This window comes from Juglans microcarpa x Juglans regia, chromosome 5D (assembly GCF_004785595.1).
Source record: "Juglans microcarpa x Juglans regia isolate MS1-56 chromosome 5D, Jm3101_v1.0, whole genome shotgun sequence".
Lineage (NCBI taxonomy): Eukaryota > Viridiplantae > Streptophyta > Magnoliopsida > Fagales > Juglandaceae > Juglans > Juglans microcarpa x Juglans regia.
The window spans coordinates 6738366-6757751 of NC_054602.1; the positions used below are offsets into that span (position 1 = coordinate 6738366).

Here is a 19386-nt window from a genome sequence, read left to right on the forward strand (position 1 = left end):
AGCAGATCGGTGCTTCATTATTTTTATTAAGTGAAATGCTTTTATTAAGAAATTTTATAAAAGTAAATTTATAAATTAATATAACTTGATATGTTAAATTATAAAATTATATTTAATATATTATATAAAATTGTATCGGTTTATAAATTTATTTTTAGCAGGTCTAAATTTATTTTTACGAGGTCTTTTTATAGCCGTAACACTTCTCTTTTATTAAAGAATGACTTTAGTTTCTTATGGACCTTATCTTATACAACAATACAAAGCTAATGGATTTAGAAATGACATGCTAAAAAGATTCAACACATATCTTCTAGTTGCAAGATTCTCTCACAATGGACGTCTTAAAGCAACCGAATAGATGAATTTATAAATTGAGGTGATTTCAGATGATCTGAGTTGATATGTAAATAGTAATATTTTGTGAATCACATTGAGATGTATTTGAATATAAATAAGTTAAGATATGTGTTTGAATGTATAAAATAGATTGAGATGAGTCTAATTTTTTTATAGAAAATTGAAAAAGTAGTAAATCTTATCAATAATTAGTTTGAGATGAGCTGAGCTCACTCCAACAACCAAACACAGACAATTGCCCTCACGTTGAATATATATAGAAATGCTAAATATACTTAGCAAAAATTTATAAAAAGACTTGCTTCCCCACATGTCAATTATTAATACACTGAAAATTATGAAATTTAAATTTTAAAAGAAAATTAACAAAATAAATTTTATAAATAAAATTATAAGTAAAAATAAAAGTATATGTAGTACTACTATATCATTTACTATTTATTTATTAGATGTTTGTTGAGAATCTCACCTATTTTTCTTGAGTAATGATATACACCATATCAGTATCTTACTTTCATCTCATTATATAAGATATAGCATAGTTATCACCATTAGATAATATATTTATCACCATTAGATGATAAAGAATAATATAATAAATGATTATTTAATAGTGATAAATGTGTCACATCATGTATAGTGAAATAAAAGTGAGATGGTGTTGTTCGAGCATTAGCATTGGATTGTCCATCCTATTCTTCAAATTTTGACTAATATATAGTTTTTTCACTTTTAGCTAATCATTTAAAACTTGAAGCCTACATTGGATTAGTCATCACACTCTCTATAATAATAAAATATTATTATTTATATTTTTTAAATTAATTTATATTTTATTTTTATAATCTTCAATAACCTCCAACAATCATATTCATTTTCATTTTCACAATCTAACAATCTATAATATAATAATCTCATATGTATATAAATGATAAAATCTCATATGAATAAAAATCTCATATCTATAATATAATAATCTCAAAAAATACTTTTAGACTTGCTATAATTTTTTTCATATTTGAAAAGAATAATGAATTTATTGTAGCTTATAGTTTGAATGAAACAATTTAGCTAATTCAACGCCAATACTCTAAATTTTTCATATTTCTTTCTTAATAATTTTATTTAAAAAAAAAGTAAAAAACTAAAGGGTGACCCGAGGGTTATTATCGTCATTTTGGGTCTAACAGTAACCCACCACAAAAACCCTAGCACGCTCGTCGCTCTCTGTTTCTATACATACCATCCCGAGATTCCCGACTACTCCCATCTCCCTCGAGTCTCGACCTCACCCCCTCCAGTCTCCGCCGCTGCTTCTCCACACCACAATGGTACCTCTCTCTCTCTCTCTCTCGCTCTCTGATTCCACCCATATATAATTTTCAATCTGTTTTCATTAACTTTTATTTTGATTTGTAACGAACCAGGCTTCGGAGAAGAAACTCAGCAACCCAATGAGGGAGATCAAGGTCCAGAAGCTTGTCCTCAACATCTCCGTTGGTGAGAGTGGTGACCGTCTCACCAGAGCCTCTAAGGTTTCTCTCTCTCTCTCTCTCTCTCTCATTTTCCTTATCCCGTTGTTTGTTTCCCGAGAAAAACACTCTAAATCAAGCTACATTTATTTATAGTCTGATTATTATTGATTTCCGATTTTGCTTCTAAGGTCTTGGAGCAACTGAGTGGCCAAAACCCCGTCTTCTCCAAGGGTACGATTCGCAATTCACGTTCGAATAAAGGTTATTGATTTTCTCTTCTTTTGTATTTTTTATTTGATCGGGCTGTGTTTGGATAAATGGGAACAGCTAGGTACACCGTGAGATCGTTCGGGATCAGGCGTAACGAGAAGATAGCGTGCTACGTGACGGTGAGGGGGGACAAGGCGATGCAGCTTTTGGAGAGTGGGCTGAAGGTGAAGGAGTACGAGCTTCTCAGGAGGAACTTCAGCGATACTGGGTGCTTCGGCTTCGGTATTCAGGAGCACATTGATCTCGGAATCAAGTAAAATCTTTTTAGTAGTTAGTATTGATGTCCTAAATTATTTGTTTGCGGCATTTATATCGCGCATGCTAATAAGATGAAGTTTCGCTTGATACAATCATAGGGCTAATCTTGCAATTGGTTTATGAATAACTGCGTTCACTTTGCTAACAGAGTTATGTTCGTGGTACTATAGTATGTCTTTTATTTGAGCGCTCTAGCGGTTGAGCTATTAAGCACTTAACATTTGTAGTTGTCATAGGAAGCAAGTCGTTTGTTGTGTTTGTCTCTTTAATGAAACATGGCATGTGTAAACTAGTTATGCTATGCTAGTGCAACCGTGCAGAGGGTGCAAGGAGAAATTTATATATTTATTTTTATTTCTAGGTGGTATGTATTTGCACGCAACTGTACAGACATATCACACATGCAAATATTGGAAAGTGGGAGGTTCTTGGGACGTAGGGTGGATTAAGTAAATACTTTTATGTAATCCGCCTTGCATTCACTCTTTTGGTCATATGGCTTAAATCCATTCGCTGATAAGTGTGGTCCTAAGCCCCCTCACCCAAAAACAAAGTGTTCTTAATCGTATATCCTGACCTGTTAACATGTAATAGGTAATGGGCTTTCTTAAAGTGTGCATGCTGTCATAATATGATTCTGATATTCCTGTAAGGGTGGATAAGAGGGCAGGAAGGAGCAAGATGGAAGAAACCCTTTATTGTTTCCCCTCACAATATGCACAGTTAGATTGTCTTTGGTAATCTAAATCCACCGTCTGTGATCCTCAAGCTCAGAAAGTAATGACTCCTGGACGTAAGATGCCATTGCAAGAGATTGGTCATGTTAGGTCCATGACTTCTATGATTCATTCAAGCCACTTGATCTTTATTCTCATGACATTCTCTACTTATTGCTATAACATTGTGATAACCGATAGAAGATATAATTGCAATGGTAGTTTTTGTACCATTGCTGTATTGTATGGTTCAATATGCCGGTGATTTCATGTTCTTCACTCCAAAGCCATCTTGGGTTTGATTCGTTTGAAGCTTCAATGTTATATATGAAAATGCAGTTTGGCTTGCTGTGCTAGAATTAAACTGTTGTTTATTTTTCCAGGTATGACCCTTCAACTGGTATTTATGGTATGGACTTTTATGTTATTCTAGAGAGAGCAGGATACCGTGTTGGTCGTCGTCGTAGATGCAAATCACGTGTTGGGATTCAGCACAGAGTTACAAAGGAAGATGCAATGAAGTGGTTCCAGATGAAATATGAAGGAGTAATCCTTAACAAGTCTCAATCGCTCACAGCCTCTTAGAGAGATCCCGTATAACCTTGGATAAGTTTCTCAAGTTTTGCCGAGCTGTAACATTTCATCAATTGTTTAACAGGATTTATATTTTATTAAAGAGGTTCATGAGTTACTTGGTGATTTCATGTTTTGATCCAAATTGCTTTGATGTATGAGGGCAGGATACTCTCTCTAGTTGGGTTTAGTATGCTGCAACACAGCCTTTTAGTTGTTTTGTTAGCCTGATGATTCACTTGGTTTATACTGCATTTTCGTTAGATGCTAATTGCAATGGCTGCTATCCTTTTGGCTTAGTATGTGGTGCCTCTTCAGTCTTCAGTTGGGAATATCAACTGATTAGAAATGGTGATGGCTACTTTATAAGATGGCAGTTGGTTCCTGGCCCAGGAGCGTACCAAATGTAATCTTGTGCTCGCAAGCGTCAGTATAAAATGTCGTATTTTGTTTGCTTCTATCGCTGTGACTGACACCTTTCTGAAGCTTGACAGACCAGGCTTTTAAGCCTATTCTCATCCCAGTTCCCAACTGTCACCCATACGACCTCTCAGACGAGAAGGGTTCGATAATGCTTTTCCTCGCATAATCTAATTAATGGTTTTGCTCCGTGTGATGACAGGCAAATCAATTATCTCCTGGCTCATTGGAGCTGCTTTTTGCCCCTTGTTGGCCCATTTTGGGAATTTTCGGATTCTGCTAATCACTAGAAGTTGCAATCTGGTTATCTACGTTGTTGAGACCAATTTATATGTGGCTGCATTTGCTATACGATGCCATCGACCCGGATGGAATGGAAACAGTAGTCCTAGTCTCGAAACTCTGCATCCAGGTCTACCATCTCAAATTCTTGAAATACGTAACAGATTACCTTAGTTACGTTTCGTAGCCGACAATCGAATTGGATTCAGAGACCAGCCCGTCAACACCTGCGCAATCCTTCCTTCCTCTAATATGAAAATAACTTGACTTTTATTTACTCTGTTGCTCAAGAAACAAGAAGATAGGCTATTTGGCCGTAAATATTTGTTGGGGTTTTCTTGACCTGAAGGCAGGGGTAGACAGTACCCTTGAAAATTCCACCATAAAAAGTCATTGGAATTGAACACACTTAAGATTGTAAGAAACTCTACAACAGATAGGCTTAGAAAAACTACACATGTTAATCCAAGAGGGGGAAAAAGGACAGCTCGTGCTGTCTAACTGCAGGACGGAGGGTTCATTACAAATTTACAACCAGACTATTCATGTAGCTAATTTTGCACCTCATGAAAACGAGAGCCGTTGAACTCAGTTAAACCAAACAACTAGGGAAGATGAAAACGAGACACTAACAACAAAATGGTGGACCTTCAATGTATAGCATGAAATATTTTCAGTTCACCTTCTTTTGTCAGTCCTTTAATAACTTTAAACTCCAGCTTTCTATGTCCTCCAATCTCAGGGAGACTTCGCATTGTTTTAGGACCTTAGTAATTCTAGAAGCTCCCTCTTCTTCAGTTTTGAGTAACCCTTAATCCCCCTAGACTTTGCAAGTTCTTTAAGTTCTGTTAGTTTCATTTCCTCTATTCTCCGAAACTTTAACTCATTGCTTCCAGCTCTAGCCTGGGACACTTCATTATTCAACTCAAGTGTCCTTCCTCTTGGGGTTGATGGAGATGGTATGGGGGATCTCTTCAAGAATTTTGATGGTGGTCGAGATGGTATGGGGGATCTCTTCACAAACTTAGATGGTGGTCGAGTTGACTTTAAGCCTGCCGGTGGTGGACTGTTCTCTACTACCTCCTCTTTCTGAGGCACACCTCTTCTTCCTGTCAACACCTTCTTACCTTCTTTGTTAGAAGGTTTGTCTGCGAAGATAAGAAAACCGAAATTAAATGGGTCATAGATAAGTAGAACATATACATTCTATTTCCCCATTGATTAACTTTCAGAGAAAGTGAGGTTTTGACATGTGAAAGCTTGCTATAAAAATGGAAGCAGTTGTGTGATAGAATCTGACGAGCATAATGTTGCAGGGGAAAGGAATATGGGTTCAACATTTCCATAACAGCACCAGATGGTGACGTACCCACATCACCTTTAATTTGTTTCCTTGATTTGCGAAGAGCCTCTAGAATTAAATCAGGCGATGGCTTATCCTTAGACTCATTGGAATTTGTCTTCTTTGGACTTACAGACTCTCCCTTTGAGATTGAAGACTGGATTCGTCGGAACAGAGCAATAATCTCTTCCTGGTCAGATGCGTTGGACTTTTTACCATTGGATGATGACTGAGGTGTCTCATTTTCACTCTCATTTATTCTTCTCGAGGCAGAACTTCTCCGGGGAGGTCCGCGTCTTCTATTTCCATCAGATCTTATGCATGAAACCGTCAAGAAAGGAAAGTCCTTTTGGGAGTGAAATAGTGAAGGTCCATCTGCAATCTCTGCCAAATTTAACAAGCTGCATCAAAAAATGATCTCTCAGTGTGTAGTTCACAAAACATTAGGTCCAAACAAACATAAGAACCAAAACATGATATCCAAACTTCAGAGGTGGCTAATAAAGAGGAAATGGTAGAATTAACATAGGCGATCAGAAGCAAACAAACAGCAATATACTACAGAAGAATTTTAATCTCTCCATAAAAGTAAAGATGAAAGCCAAGAAATGTCTTAGTAATTATAAAGAGGAACTGCATATGTGTTGCGCATTTGTCCAACCTCAACTTTAATCTTATATACTTTCAACATGTCTAGACCTTTTTTCCTTTTCAGAAAAATAATCCAAATTAATACAAAATTTTAGACATGGATCTTATTCTGGAGTGCTTATCTTGTGAGGGTCAGACTAAAGTAACATACGTTGAGGTAGTAGTAGTACCCCGGTTATATCAACCCATAAAAAATGATCTGCCAGTTCCACAGGAATGTGTAACACACCACAAAGAGTTAGAAAGAATAATCTCACTTCAAGGGTGAGGACCTCTGGGTAAAAGAAGAAGATAGAAGGAAAAATTGAGTTTTCTGATCTTGTTGGATAAATCTTCAGAGCAAAGTTGCTCAGTACATATAACCCATGTATGGGGCCTGCGCTAAAAAGTAACAAGAAGATAATAAAACCACAATCTGCAAACTAGTTAATGCTACAGGCCTAAGCCCACAACCTGTTACAACCAAAGGCCCCATACAGTAATCTAAAGCCAAAACACATAGGAAAAAGAAGTAAGAGTAAAAGGTAAATGTGGGCCAATGGGCTTGGGCTTGGGCTTGGGCTGAGCCCAAGTTAATTAGGCTTGTTACATTGCCGTCCCCCACATAGAACCTTGTCCTCAAGGTTGAGAGCACCTCAGCAACATTATATATATATATATATATATATATATATATCCATCCACTTCATAGCTACCAACTCCAACCCAAAAATATGGTTGAAAATATAACACAACTTTGTCTCCAGAAAAAATTCGTTAAGATCATATCCCTTGGTGAGTCAACCCAAGCTTGCCCAAGGACTAAGTTGTTGACCCTTGTTGCCCAAGACAACACAGATGCAGCAGTGAGGTACCTCACCAGCAGTAGCTTCCCCATAGAAATCATTCCCTGCAAAGGGCCATTATTTGGTTCCAGCCTCTATTGAAAGTAACTCAGTGCATGCAACGCGGTGTCTGGGTTCATCTCGTTATTAATAACAATCACAGCCTTTGTAACTGACTTTTCAAGATATGATTCTGCAGTTTCAACATAAATTCCTCTCTCTTGCTTTATTACATCGAATCATCTTGACAGCCTCATTAGTAGCCTTGCAAGCCACAACTGTAGCATCAATATCACCAGTATGCCCCACCATGTCACTAGATTGACACGTACCTTGGGATTGGTTACATGTACAAGTTGAGGAACAATGAGTATCAGTGCAATTCCAAGTAAATATTGACCGATCCAGACAAATGAGACATCTTGGTAAGTAGCACAAACAACAGCAAATGCTCGATAATAAAGCAACCAATCAAGTTTGCAAGCCCCTATACTGCCTATGCCAAAAAGGACAACCAAAAGCTCAACGAACCAGAAGAACATACATTTCTACAGAGTAACCAAGAAGCATGAAGCAATAACAACAAACAGGACCACAGATGCTATGTTGATGTTTACAAAGCCCAAACCTCTGGAAGTTCCATTGTCTCCCTTTTCTATAACCAAGCTAGCAATTTTCCCATAATTGTAGAACTTCTCCCATAGCTCTTCAATCTCTATGTAACCACTCAGGTTTTGATCAAAGAATGCAAAAGCTTTGTGTGAATGCTCATCATTGTCCATCTTTTTAAGGTGAACTGAAACTGCAACAAACTCTCCATAACTGAGAGTTCCATTCCCACCAACATCAGTAGCTTCCATTAGTATTTTAAGATCAGCATCAGGAATATGTTGGCCAAGCCTTCGCAATCCGACTCGAAGCTCCTCAAGGTTTAACTTGCTCCTTTGGTCTACATCCGTCATATCAAACACCTCCCTTAAGTCCACCACTTCCTCTACCAACAAATGGTTAGCCATTTGTTGATTTTGTGTCAAGATCCTGAGGGTTAAAAGTTTAACCAAATTAGTATCCAACAGTTCTAAGGCTTTTGGATCAATGGTTGGGCTTTAACAAGTGGTATCAGAGCAGGTACCACGTCACGGGTTCAAGTCACGAAGGGGGTGACCTATAGGCTGGATTAAAATGCTTTGGTACTATGTATGAGTATAGTGTTAAGTCATTGAATACTGATAGATGAGTGAAGCTACCAAAAGGGAAAGAGCTACCACTGGGTCAGTGTCAATAAAGTGGGCTGCCGTGGACGTTGGATTTGAAAGCGTGGTGGAATGTTATTATTCTGAGGGTTAAAGGTTTAACTAAATTAGTATCCAACAGTCCTAGGGCTTTTGGATCAATGGTTGGGTCTTTAACAGAAGGTCCCTTGGACCCTCTGTCTTTGGCCATGGTCTGACTCATACTTTTTTACGTGGTTGAATAGAACAAAATTAACATAATAGGTGAATAAACATGATTTGCAGAATGGGTCCTACACTCCAAACCAATAAAAACTTCAGAAATCAGAACTATAAACAAATCTTGGATGTACGAAAGATTAAAGAAACATAAAATTGATGGGTACAAGTTTGAGACAGTTATATTCTTGACTCGCAGTTACTTAGTCCAAACATCCACTAACACTCGCCCATAATATGAAGCTAAAATTTCATATGAACTAGAACTACTAATTTTAAACACAATGTGAAAGTTCGAGCATCAAATCAGAAATCAGCTATCAATCAAAAGAATCTTTCTTCCTGGAAACAGCACAAACGTAATAACAAAGGTATTACTGCGTTGAGTTGCACAGTCAATAAATTCAAAACCCAACACAGATTAATTAAAACGACCGCAATTCAATCACAAAAAATCAACGACTAAGCATGATGAGGGCAACACGTTTCTACAAGTCTCAATACCAGAAGAAGCACCAACATTCCACCCCAGAAAATTGCGAGCGGAGATCCGTTCCCTTCAGGAATCAATCGTCTCCGAAAGGGAATACAGTAACAAAAGCTTAGTCTTTCATTAATAATAATAGATACCGCCCATAGCATCCAGGAAAACAATGAAAGATAGGATATGGGTGTTGAAAGATTTGACACCTTTCAGAGAGTAAATGGGTTTTCCTCCCAGACTGGGCTGCCCGCGGAACGAGAGGAAAATGGGAAGTTGAAGGCCATGGAGATGGAGAGCTGCTGCTGCATTCATATTCTGCTGGAAACTCTGGATCTGAGATTCTTCTGAATATGCAAATGGATAGCCGATTCTAATCACATGTTATCCTACACGTTTCACTTGCGGCCCCACAAACGTTTGATATGGGGTAAGGCTTAGGGTCCACTAACAATTATATGATACTACTTACTGTCTGTACCTTTTGTTTTTCAACAAATTATAAGCATAATCTTTAACGTATATGTTAATTTGATTATCGACTTTTACTTTAACCGATCAATATTGGAATTTTGATAAATTAAATAATTCATTAAATGGTGTAAAGTCTAATGATATTTACTATTAAAAAATTATATTTATTTTTCTTCTCATTAGAATCTTTGCAATTCATTTTTTTGGAAATACTTAATAAATTTTCTTGTTCTACCTTCTTCCTTTCAAGCTTTAACCAGTAAGAAATAAGAAAAATATTTCAAAAATACTTCAATAATGAGATGAGATAAATATTTTATAAATAATAATGAATTAATTTATGAATAATAATGAAATAATTTGAGTTAAACTGCTTTATTAGATTTTGAGAAAAGAAAAAAAATATTAAAAATATTATAAAATTAAAATATTATTAAAATATAATTTTTTAATATAATTTTTATTTTAAAATTTAAAAAGTTTGAATTGTTTTTTTGTATTTTATTTAAAAATTTAAGAAATTTGTAACTATTAGAGTATTATCAATGGCTTCTTCATCCTATCTTTTAAAATACATCACCAAACTCACTTTTTCTATTTTACATATTAATTTTTACAATATACCATATATCAACTTATCTATTTTTTCTTTATATCATTTAAATATTATACTTTTTAATCTTTCTTATTCATTTCAAATATTTTCTCTAACTATCAATAATATCCTCATATCTTTTGATATTTGTAATATCTATCCATATACAATGTCATATAATTATATTTTATTTTAAATTAATATAAATTTATAAGCTAAATTAAAATATAAATTGATTTAAAAATAAAAATAAAAGATTATATAATGAAATATTCTTGTTTTATTTTGTTTTGTAGTCAAATTCAATTGAATAATTATAGTTACGTACGTCACAAATGAGAACCTTTGGATCTCTTTCAAACATAAGGGTGGGCATGAATATTTCCAACATGCTAATGTACTTAGGAGGAGGAGGAGTGATAAATTAATTAAATATGTTTACATTCATGAATAGAATCATCTACATCTAGCAATGTCCTGTAGCAAAATGTAAAAATGGCTTTAAAATAGAAGATCTAATGAAGGGTGTTTTGAAAACATTTCTTTATATTTTTAAAGAAAAATATATTATACAATATCTATTGGGAGTGCTCTTAGATAATGGTTAGACAAAAGGGTCAAAAATTTAAAATAAAAAATATTTATGTTTAAATGATGTTTAGAAAAATATTTTGAAATAAGACTGAATTTTCCAAACAAACTTGATTTATAAAAAGAAAAATTATAAAAAAAAAATTATAAATTGATATGATTTACGTTAATTTATAAATTTTAAGCCACCTCTGCACTTCCTTCATCATTGGCATCAAGCCGATCAACAGCTATCTAAAGCGCGTCTCTTCCACGCGCCAACTCTTTCATTGTGTAGCTTTACGAGTCATATGAGCCTGCGCTTTCATGCGTGCAAAAATTGTTAGGGTATCTCCTTGATTAACAAATTTCTCCCGCGCTCTTCAAAATTGCAGAGACAGAGCCATGCTGGTCACGCCCAAAACTGCATCAATCTTCTCGGTCTCTCTCCCTTTCCACCATAGCAGTCCTGTTCCTAAGGGAAACAATGTCGAACCCAAAACTGGTTTCGTTTTCTTCAAACCAGGTTGGGTAACCCCTCCATTACCTACCTATTCGTGTACTCTTTGTACCACAGCCCGCGCCTCCGCTTCTTCCACCATTTACGAAGTTGTGGATGTTAATAACGAGATTTGTAGTTTATGTCAAGTGGGTAATTTGAGAAATGCCATGCAATTGCTTTGCAGGTCTCAGAAATCCGAGCTTGAGACGAAGACCTACTGTATGGTTTTGCAGCTCTGCGCCGAGCTCAAAGCTCTAGAAGATGGTAGAAAGGTTCACTCAATTATTTGTTCTAATGGCTTACTAGTGGAGGGAGTTTTGGGTTCAAAACTTGTTTTTATGTATGTTAGTTGTGGAGATTTGAGGGCAGGGAGACAGGTTTTCGATAATGTTGCTAATGAAAAGGTCTTTCTTTGGAATCTTATGATAAACGAGTACGCAAAGATTGGTGATTTTGGGGAAGCTATGTATTTATTTAGGAAGATGAATGAGGTGGGAACTGAAGCGAATTCTCATACCTTTTCTTGTGTTTTAAAGTGTTGTGCGGCCTTAGGAAATGTAGAAGGCGGAAAGCAGGTTCATGGTTATTTGTTAAGATTGGGTTTTAGTTGTGAAAACTCGGTTGTGAATTCTCTAATTGCTTTCTACTTCAAGGGTGGAAGAGTTGAAAGTGCAAAGAAGTTGTTTGATGAACTGAGTGACCGAGATGTTATATCGTGGAATTCTATGATAAGTGGGTATGCATCCAATGGTTTTGCAAAAAAAGGACTTGAGATTTTTAAAGAGATGCTATGTTTGGTAGTTGGGGTAGATTTGGCGACAATGGTGAATGTTCTTGTGGCTTGTGCAAGTATTAGTACCCTCTGGTTGGGTAGAACACTTCATGCTTATGCAATAAAAGCTTGTTTTGATGGAGAAATCAAGTTCAACAATACTCTACTGGACATGTATTCAAAATGTGGTGATCTGGATGCTGCAGTTCGAGTTTTTGAAAAGATGGGCAAAAGAAGTGTCGTGTCGTGGACTTCAATGATATCAGGTTATGTCAGAGAAGGTCTATCGGATGGGGCAATTAGATTATTCTACAAGATGGAAAGAAATGGTGTTAGCCCTGATCTTTTTACCATCACAAGCATCCTTCATGCTTGTGCTTGTAATGGCTATTTGGATAGTGGCAGGGATGTACACACCTATATAAAGGAAAAGAAAATGGACTCTAGTTTGTCTGTGTCTAATGCTCTCATGGATATGTATGCAAAATGTGGAAGCATTGAAGATGCTTGCTCAGTTTTTACTCAGATGCCTGTAAGGGATGTTATCTCATGGAATACCATGATAGGGGGTTACTCAAAGAACTGTCTTCCCAACGAAGCTCTTAATTTGTTTGTTGAGATGCAACGAGTGGTAAAGCCCGACGGCATAACAATGGCCTGTATCCTTCCAGCTTGTGCCAGTCTAGCAGCTCTAGAAAGAGGCCAAGAGATTCATGGTCACATATTAAGAAATGGATATTCGTCAGATCAATATGTTGTTAATGCACTTGTTGACATGTATGTAAAGTGTGGTGTACTAGTTTTTGCGCAGTTACTCTTTGACATGATTCCTTCAAAGGACCTGATCTCATGGACAGTTATGATTGCTGGGTATGGCATGCATGGGTTTGGAAGTAAAGCTGTAGCTACAATTAATGAAATGAGAAATGCAGGTGTTAAGCCTGATGAAGTTTCCTTTATTTCTATACTTTATGCATGCAGTCATTCTGGATTACTTGATGAAGGATGGAGATTTTTCAACATTATGAGAAATGAATGCAATATTGAGCCCAAGTTGGAGCATTATGCTTGTATGGTGGATCTTCTTGCCCGTACTGGGAATTTATCAAAGGCATATAGATTCATCAACACGATGCCAATTAAACCAGATGCCACCATTTGGGGTGCCTTGCTCTGTGGTTGCAGGATCCACCATGATGTAAAACTAGCAGAGAAAGTCGCAGAACGTGTCTTTGAACTGGAGCCGGAGAACACAGGGTATTACGTACTTCTGGCCAATATCTATGCAGAGGCGGAAAAGTGGGAAGAAGTGAAAAAACTGCGTGAGAGGATTGGTCGGAGAGGATTGAAAAAGAACCCAGGATGTAGTTGGATAGAGATCAAAGGCAAAGTTAATGTCTTTGTGGCTGGAGATGGTACACACGCTCAAGCCAAAAAGATAGAGTTACTATTGAAGAGACTAAGAACAAAAATGAAGGAAGAAGGTTACTTTCCTAAGACAAGGTATTCTTTAATTAATGCAGATGATATGGAGAAGGAAATGGCTCTCTGTGGGCACAGTGAAAAGTTAGCCATGGCTTTTGGAATATTGAGCCTGCCTCCCAGCAAAACCATACGAGTCACGAAGAATCTAAGAGTATGTGGTGACTGTCATGAGATGGCCAAGTTCATGTCAAAGTCTACTGGCAGGGAGATTATCTTGAGAGATTCCAATCGCTTTCACCATTTTAAGGATGGCTATTGTTCTTGCAGAGGTTTCTGGTGAATCAAGGCGGAGTATGAGTGTCAATGTGAATGTGAATGAGTTCATATCTAGAATCATTGCAACTCGAGTTGTATCTGGAGGAATGATTCATGAGTTGTCATAAATTATGGTTTGTTCACTGAGATAAACATATATTTGATGAAGAATTAGGATTGGGATATATGTTGGATTAAATGAAGTTTTGCTAAATTCACAGATCAAACTATGTGATTATAGATATACTGAGAAGCTCCCCCTATATGAAGAGTTTATGAATCATTGATGTCTCACGTAAATGAAATGAAACAGTTTATCATATGATGGCGTCTCCTTTGTTTTGCACTCATAAATTTTCTCCATTCTTGGCAGCAGTAGTAAAGCGGTGTAATCACTCTGGAGAAAAAAGTGGATGTGTGTCACTTGGATTACTTTCTTGTTGCCAAGAGGTTAAGAAAAAAAATGACTTGCCCACCTTTGTTGTTGGAGGTAAAGGAATTATTCAGTGTGGATTAGCATAAAGGCAGCCAAAGCGGGTACTGCTGACTTTCAAGTAATTCTGGAACACCTCCTAAGATGTGCAAATTAGGTTTCAATATGATAATCGCAAAAAAATAGTGTTTTGTTAGGTTTATTATTGTGGGAAGGCTTACAAAGCAAGTCACTTGGAATCATTCTGCTCACCATTAGAATCATTCATAAACTGCTTCTAAAGCAATCTTTTAATACTATAAAGCAAAATGATCAAATTGATGATTCGTTTCTTCCATGTGGGTACTGTGAGATATCGTATTGCAGGGTTCAGACAATTTTATTGCATGGCCAACGCTGTTGTTTTTAACGATATTGTGTTAGGGACCACTTTGAGAGATGTTTTATGTGCTGTACAGCTCACTAGTATGGATGTAACAACATGGTCCTGTGCTCTTGTGCTGCACAGCTCACTAGTATGGATGTAACAACATGGTCCTGTGCTCTTAATATTATTAACGTAGAATTAGCTTTATTTCGCTCTTGGAAATGAGCATAAGCTTTTAGGTTAGACTTTCCCTTAGACGTCAAAAAGTGAAACCTTCAATTGCTATAGAAACACCATCAAATTATTGACTCTGAAAATCTTAGCAGATTGATAAAGATCAGTTTAGTCCCATATCTTCCTCTTGATCAGTTTAATCTACCATCTCTGCGAGTAAAAACCAATCCCTCTCCAGGACTTGACTTTTTATTTGTTGTATGGGCCAACTCTGTAGTTGCTGGTGTGAAATGATTATTCTTTTGGCACCACTCAGACCCACATCTGTGTATGTCCGTGAGAGAGAGAGAGAGAGAGACTTTTTTTTCTGTGTATTAGTTTCTTTCTAAACACCGATAAAATTTTGCCTTATATTAGACTTCAGTCGTCAACAGCTTTCATCTCATCTTTTTGTGAGAATGGCCTGATTGATTAACACAGAGATGGATCAAGATCCTAAAGAAATTGTCCCCTCTAAACTCCAGTACGGATAGATACCATGAGGAATCAACAATACCATTTGAATTGCCCAGTTGTTAATTAGCTTCACTTTAGTTCTACAGATGAGAGGCAGCATCTTGAATGTCCCCTTCATCCATATGTAGCAAAAGGCAGATTGCAAATGCAGTGAACTGTAATCATGGGCTCGACGACACTTGGATGGAAAGAGTCCACCACAGGGGTGTTGAGCGGCAATTCATGTCTTACCTTTGAAGTCTGATGAAGATTATGTACCTTCAATGTAAATCCATGTTTTAAATCTCAGCGGCTTTAAGAAGCTTGTATATACACAACGTTTGATTCCGAGTCTTCCTGAGCTGTGGTTGGGTTATACATGCCAAGTCCTGTTGTGGCATAGATTGTTCAAGGGCTTTTGGCCAACACTTTGAATGTCGTTTTTCTCATCTTTAAAACAATCGGAAATAAACTTTGTCCTCGTGCAACACAAAGCTTATTCCCAATTCTCGAGTTAACTAATAGAAAAGCCATTCCGGTTGGTACGATATTTCAACACTCAGATTAGAAACTTATAAGAATATATATATAACATCATAGTTAGTGGCCACCAAGAGGAACAAGAAGTTTCAGTCTCATTTTGGCAATCGATTTTACAGACTACAAGCTGGTTTGGACATCCTCATCTGTTAAATGTATTGACGCTCACCACACGGGTAGGTCACAACAAGAGGATAAGACCCAGAAAGATGGTACAAGGAAAACCAAAAACAAATTCCGTATAAAACAGCACCAAGGATTCTAAATGACCGACTAGAGCAGACATAACATAACACCTCTATTGTGATTTCTTCCAGAGTGGAAAGATTTTCAAAACCATGCTGCAGTGAAACAATGAATGAATTTCTTCTCTGCAATAAATGGCAGGTCTTAAACCCCTAAAAGCATGATAATCTGACCAAGTTGATCCAAGCATCCAACACACAGCAAAGCTAAGCAAGAAGAGCATATGATTGGTAGAGGATATAAGTTCATTCCTCTAATGAATCAGATAACCATGTTAGTGTCTGCTCAACAATAAATTTTCTGTGGTTAAGAAAGATAATGAGAGGTGGAAAAGGAGTGAATAGAGGCTGAAACACAAAAAAAAAAAAAAAAATGGAAAAATAACAACGAAAGGACAAAAGGAAAATCATGAAAATGACAAAGAATAAGAAGCTAAACACCCCAGAACTAAATCACCATATAACCTCATTCGTCAAGCAAGGAGGAAGAAATTGAATCAAACATCTAACATTTACACTACCACTATATGGTTGGATCGGACACCTCTTACCATTCTCCATCAGTCATTATAAATTGTTTATAATGGTGTTGCGACGGAAAAATCATCATCCTATCAAATCACCATGTAGAAAAACCCCCATTCATCACCAGTACCGAAAGGTGGCTAGACAAGTCATCTGCAGCTATCTATTAAAAACCTAGAACAGGGGAAAATTCATAATTTACCAATTAACAGCCTAGAATATTGTAAATTGTGGGTGTAGCAGACAGGAGCTCATAGATGGAGAATTCTTCAGGGATTTTTCTTTGATTGGATGTAAGGCATGATAAGTAGAGATCAAAATTACTCAACAACGATGAGAATGAACATAATTGTACGAATGAGCTTTGCCGTGCGGAGGTTTCTTCTTGAGTTTGGCTTCACTAGTACAATAATAATAGTAGATAGACAACAAACTAGATTCAATTAAAGCGAGTGGCAAAAAAGTGTGAAAAGGCAAAATGCTTGCAGCTCAAGAAAAAGGCAGGATTCATGAATTACAGATCACCCACTTTTATCCTCAACGGCAGCTAATAATACACACAAGTGAACACACCTAAAACAGTGAAAAATGACAACTCACTGCTCTTTTCTCCACCAAATGATCAAAGCGGCAAAAAAAATTACAAACCAATCCAATGATTCCTCTCTCTCTCTCTCTCTCTCTGCACCTACTCTTCTTCATCATTAAGTGTATAATAAATGAAAGAAAACTCATCTCTAATTACTAATTTCTCCTAATCTAAGTGAAATAAAATAAGCAAAACGTCTTTTTTTTTTTTGTTCCTTTAACGGCACCATTTTGAGAGAAGAACTAGGAAAATAATAAGAAAAACAATAGATGAAAGCCCAATTGCCACTCCAAGAACAACCTTACTTGGTCCGTGATGATGTTCTTTCTTCTCATCGGAATCGTCCCCATCACTCTCATCGTAGTCCGAATCACTGGTACTATCATCCGCAGAGGAATCCGCTTTAGACGGAGGCGGCGACATCGGCAATCCGTGCTTATCACATGGAGCAATGCCAAGCTTCAACTTTGATGACAAAACTGAATGGTTATAGCACAAATTGCTATTCCCCCCGACCTTAAACACAGCTAACCTCTTAATGAAACTCCCATTGAATGGCATAACCCCATGAAAGTCATTGTTCGCGAGATTCAGGTACTTCAAGCTCTTCATCTCCGAAAAGAACCTCGGAATCGTACCATTCAACTGGTTCGAGCTCAGATCAATGTGAACCAAACTCGGTACTGCCGACATCGACTCCGGTATCGACCCGGACAAAGAATTCGACGCCAAGGACGCGTTCGTTAGTGAAATCAAGTCCCCAAACGAAGTGGGTATCTCACCAACGAGCGCATTCGACGAAAGATTCAAGAGTTCGAGGTCTTCGAGAAGCGTGACGGAGCTGGGTATCTTCCCCCTGAGCCTATTACCCGAAAAATCGAGGTGTGTAAGGTTAAGATTCAAGTGCCTAGGAATATTTCCGGAGAGATTGGCGTGGGAGATGGTTATGGACTTAAGTTTCTTCATGTTACCAAGAATGACATAAGGGCCGGAGGCATTGACGGGCGTGGAAGAGACGGTGAGGTCGGTGAGATTATGGAGGCGAGAGAGCCAGAGGCCAGTGAGAGTTCTGAGGGAGTGAATACAGGTGAAGGATGTGAGAGAGGAGGCGAGTTCGGAAGGGAAACGAATGGGGGAGATGGGGCAGTTGAGGAAGGAGAGAGAATGGAGGGAAGAGAGGGATTTGAGGGCGGTGAAGGAAAGAGCGACATCGTCTGCGGAGCAGTTGGAGAGGGAGAGGGAAAGGAGGTGGCGAAAGGGCTTGGAGGAGTCACAGAGGAGGGTGGCGTTGTTCTTGCTTTGGCACGGGTCCTTAGAGGTTGGGATGTTGAGGGACTGCAGGGCCCTGAGTTGCTTCGGATCGAGCGTGGAGGGTGAAGCAGATGAAGAGGGAGTGGTTGGAGTAGGCCTAGTTGGGGTTGGGGAGGAAGTGGGGGAGGGTGTCGGTGACAGGGAGATAGATTTGGAGGCCGTGGTGGTGAAGGAGAGGATGAATAGCAAAAGAGTGAAGAAGAATCGCGGTGGTCGTGGGGGTGGTGCCATTGTTGACAGAGACAGAGGCAGAGATGTGCAGAGCAAAGACACGGTGGAGTGAGCTCTTGGAGCTTAGGAGAGTGTGAAGTATACAGATTTAGGAGTATGTAATCGGTGTTGAAACTGAGATAGTATTAAACTTAGTAGGGTGTATGACAGTTGCGACTCTACTTTCCTACCCTTGGCCATGGATTTATTTACAGTTTTTTTTTTTTTTTCTTTCTAATTCTTATACATTTTACTTTGTTTGATATTTTTATTGGAGTAATACTACTCTTATCAATGGTTTTTATTACTTATTTTTACCGCTATAATTTTTTTATTTAATGATTAAATAAATTTTTTTTAATAATATTATAAATTTTTTTATTTTTTAAAAAATATTTAAATGTATAAAACAAATACATATAAAAAAATATAAAAAAAAAAATCTCAAAATCACTGACAATAACTCGGAGCGGTGGTTGTAGTGCCACTCTTTTATTTTTGTAACTCATTTTGTTCCCTCTCTTTTTACAAATAAAGTCTATTAAACAATGATGAAGGTGAAAGACAGCATTTAGACCCTTAAATCAATAAATCTTATCATTATAGAAAAAGTAATACTATTTGAAGGCTGTCATATCATATATTATTTATATGATATAATATATTATTTATATGATATAATTTAATTTATAAGATTTAAATTTTAAATTTTATTTTTTAAATTAAATTATATTACATAAA

The 19386-nt window shown here is 37.1% G+C and overlaps 4 protein-coding genes across 8 annotated transcripts; 2 read left to right on the plus strand and 2 right to left on the minus strand.

Moving 5' to 3' along the window:
- Positions 1-1515: 1515 nt before the first annotated feature.
- Positions 1516-3877, plus strand: LOC121264804 (60S ribosomal protein L11-like). The gene is made up of 5 exons (XM_041168108.1): positions 1516-1691; positions 1788-1895; positions 2024-2066; positions 2163-2358; positions 3463-3877. The coding sequence occupies exons 1-5, from the start codon at positions 1689-1691 to the stop codon at positions 3662-3664; spliced, it is 552 nt and encodes a 183-aa protein (XP_041024042.1). The 5' UTR covers positions 1516-1688; the 3' UTR covers positions 3665-3877.
- Positions 3878-4796: 919 nt separating this feature from the next.
- Positions 4797-9524, minus strand: LOC121264803 (rho-N domain-containing protein 1, chloroplastic). Of its 5 annotated transcripts, none has more exons than XM_041168103.1 (3): positions 9313-9524; positions 5725-6080; positions 4797-5506 (listed from the first exon to the last, which is right to left on the minus strand). In XM_041168103.1, exons 1-3 carry the CDS (start codon positions 9416-9418, stop codon positions 5114-5116), a joined length of 855 nt encoding a protein of 284 aa, XP_041024037.1. In that variant the 5' UTR covers positions 9419-9524; the 3' UTR covers positions 4797-5113. The 5 variants fall into 5 exon arrangements, with proteins under 5 accessions (XP_041024037.1, XP_041024039.1, XP_041024038.1 ...); XM_041168105.1 differs by having other exon boundaries at positions 4797-5502; positions 5733-6080; positions 9313-9523; XM_041168104.1 differs by having other exon boundaries at positions 4797-5502; positions 5724-6080; positions 9313-9522.
- A 1441-nt stretch (positions 9525-10965) lies between these two features.
- On the plus strand, positions 10966-14094 carry LOC121265015 (pentatricopeptide repeat-containing protein DOT4, chloroplastic). Its single transcript, XM_041168434.1, has one exon. The coding sequence runs from the start codon at positions 11148-11150 to the stop codon at positions 13779-13781; it is 2634 nt and encodes an 877-aa protein (XP_041024368.1). The 5' UTR covers positions 10966-11147; the 3' UTR covers positions 13782-14094.
- A 2930-nt stretch (positions 14095-17024) lies between these two features.
- On the minus strand, positions 17025-18840 carry LOC121265016 (receptor-like protein 51). The gene has a single exon (XM_041168435.1). It carries the CDS (start codon positions 18664-18666, stop codon positions 17341-17343), a length of 1326 nt encoding a protein of 441 aa, XP_041024369.1. The 5' UTR covers positions 18667-18840; the 3' UTR covers positions 17025-17340.
- Between the last annotated feature and the right edge of the window lie 546 nt (positions 18841-19386).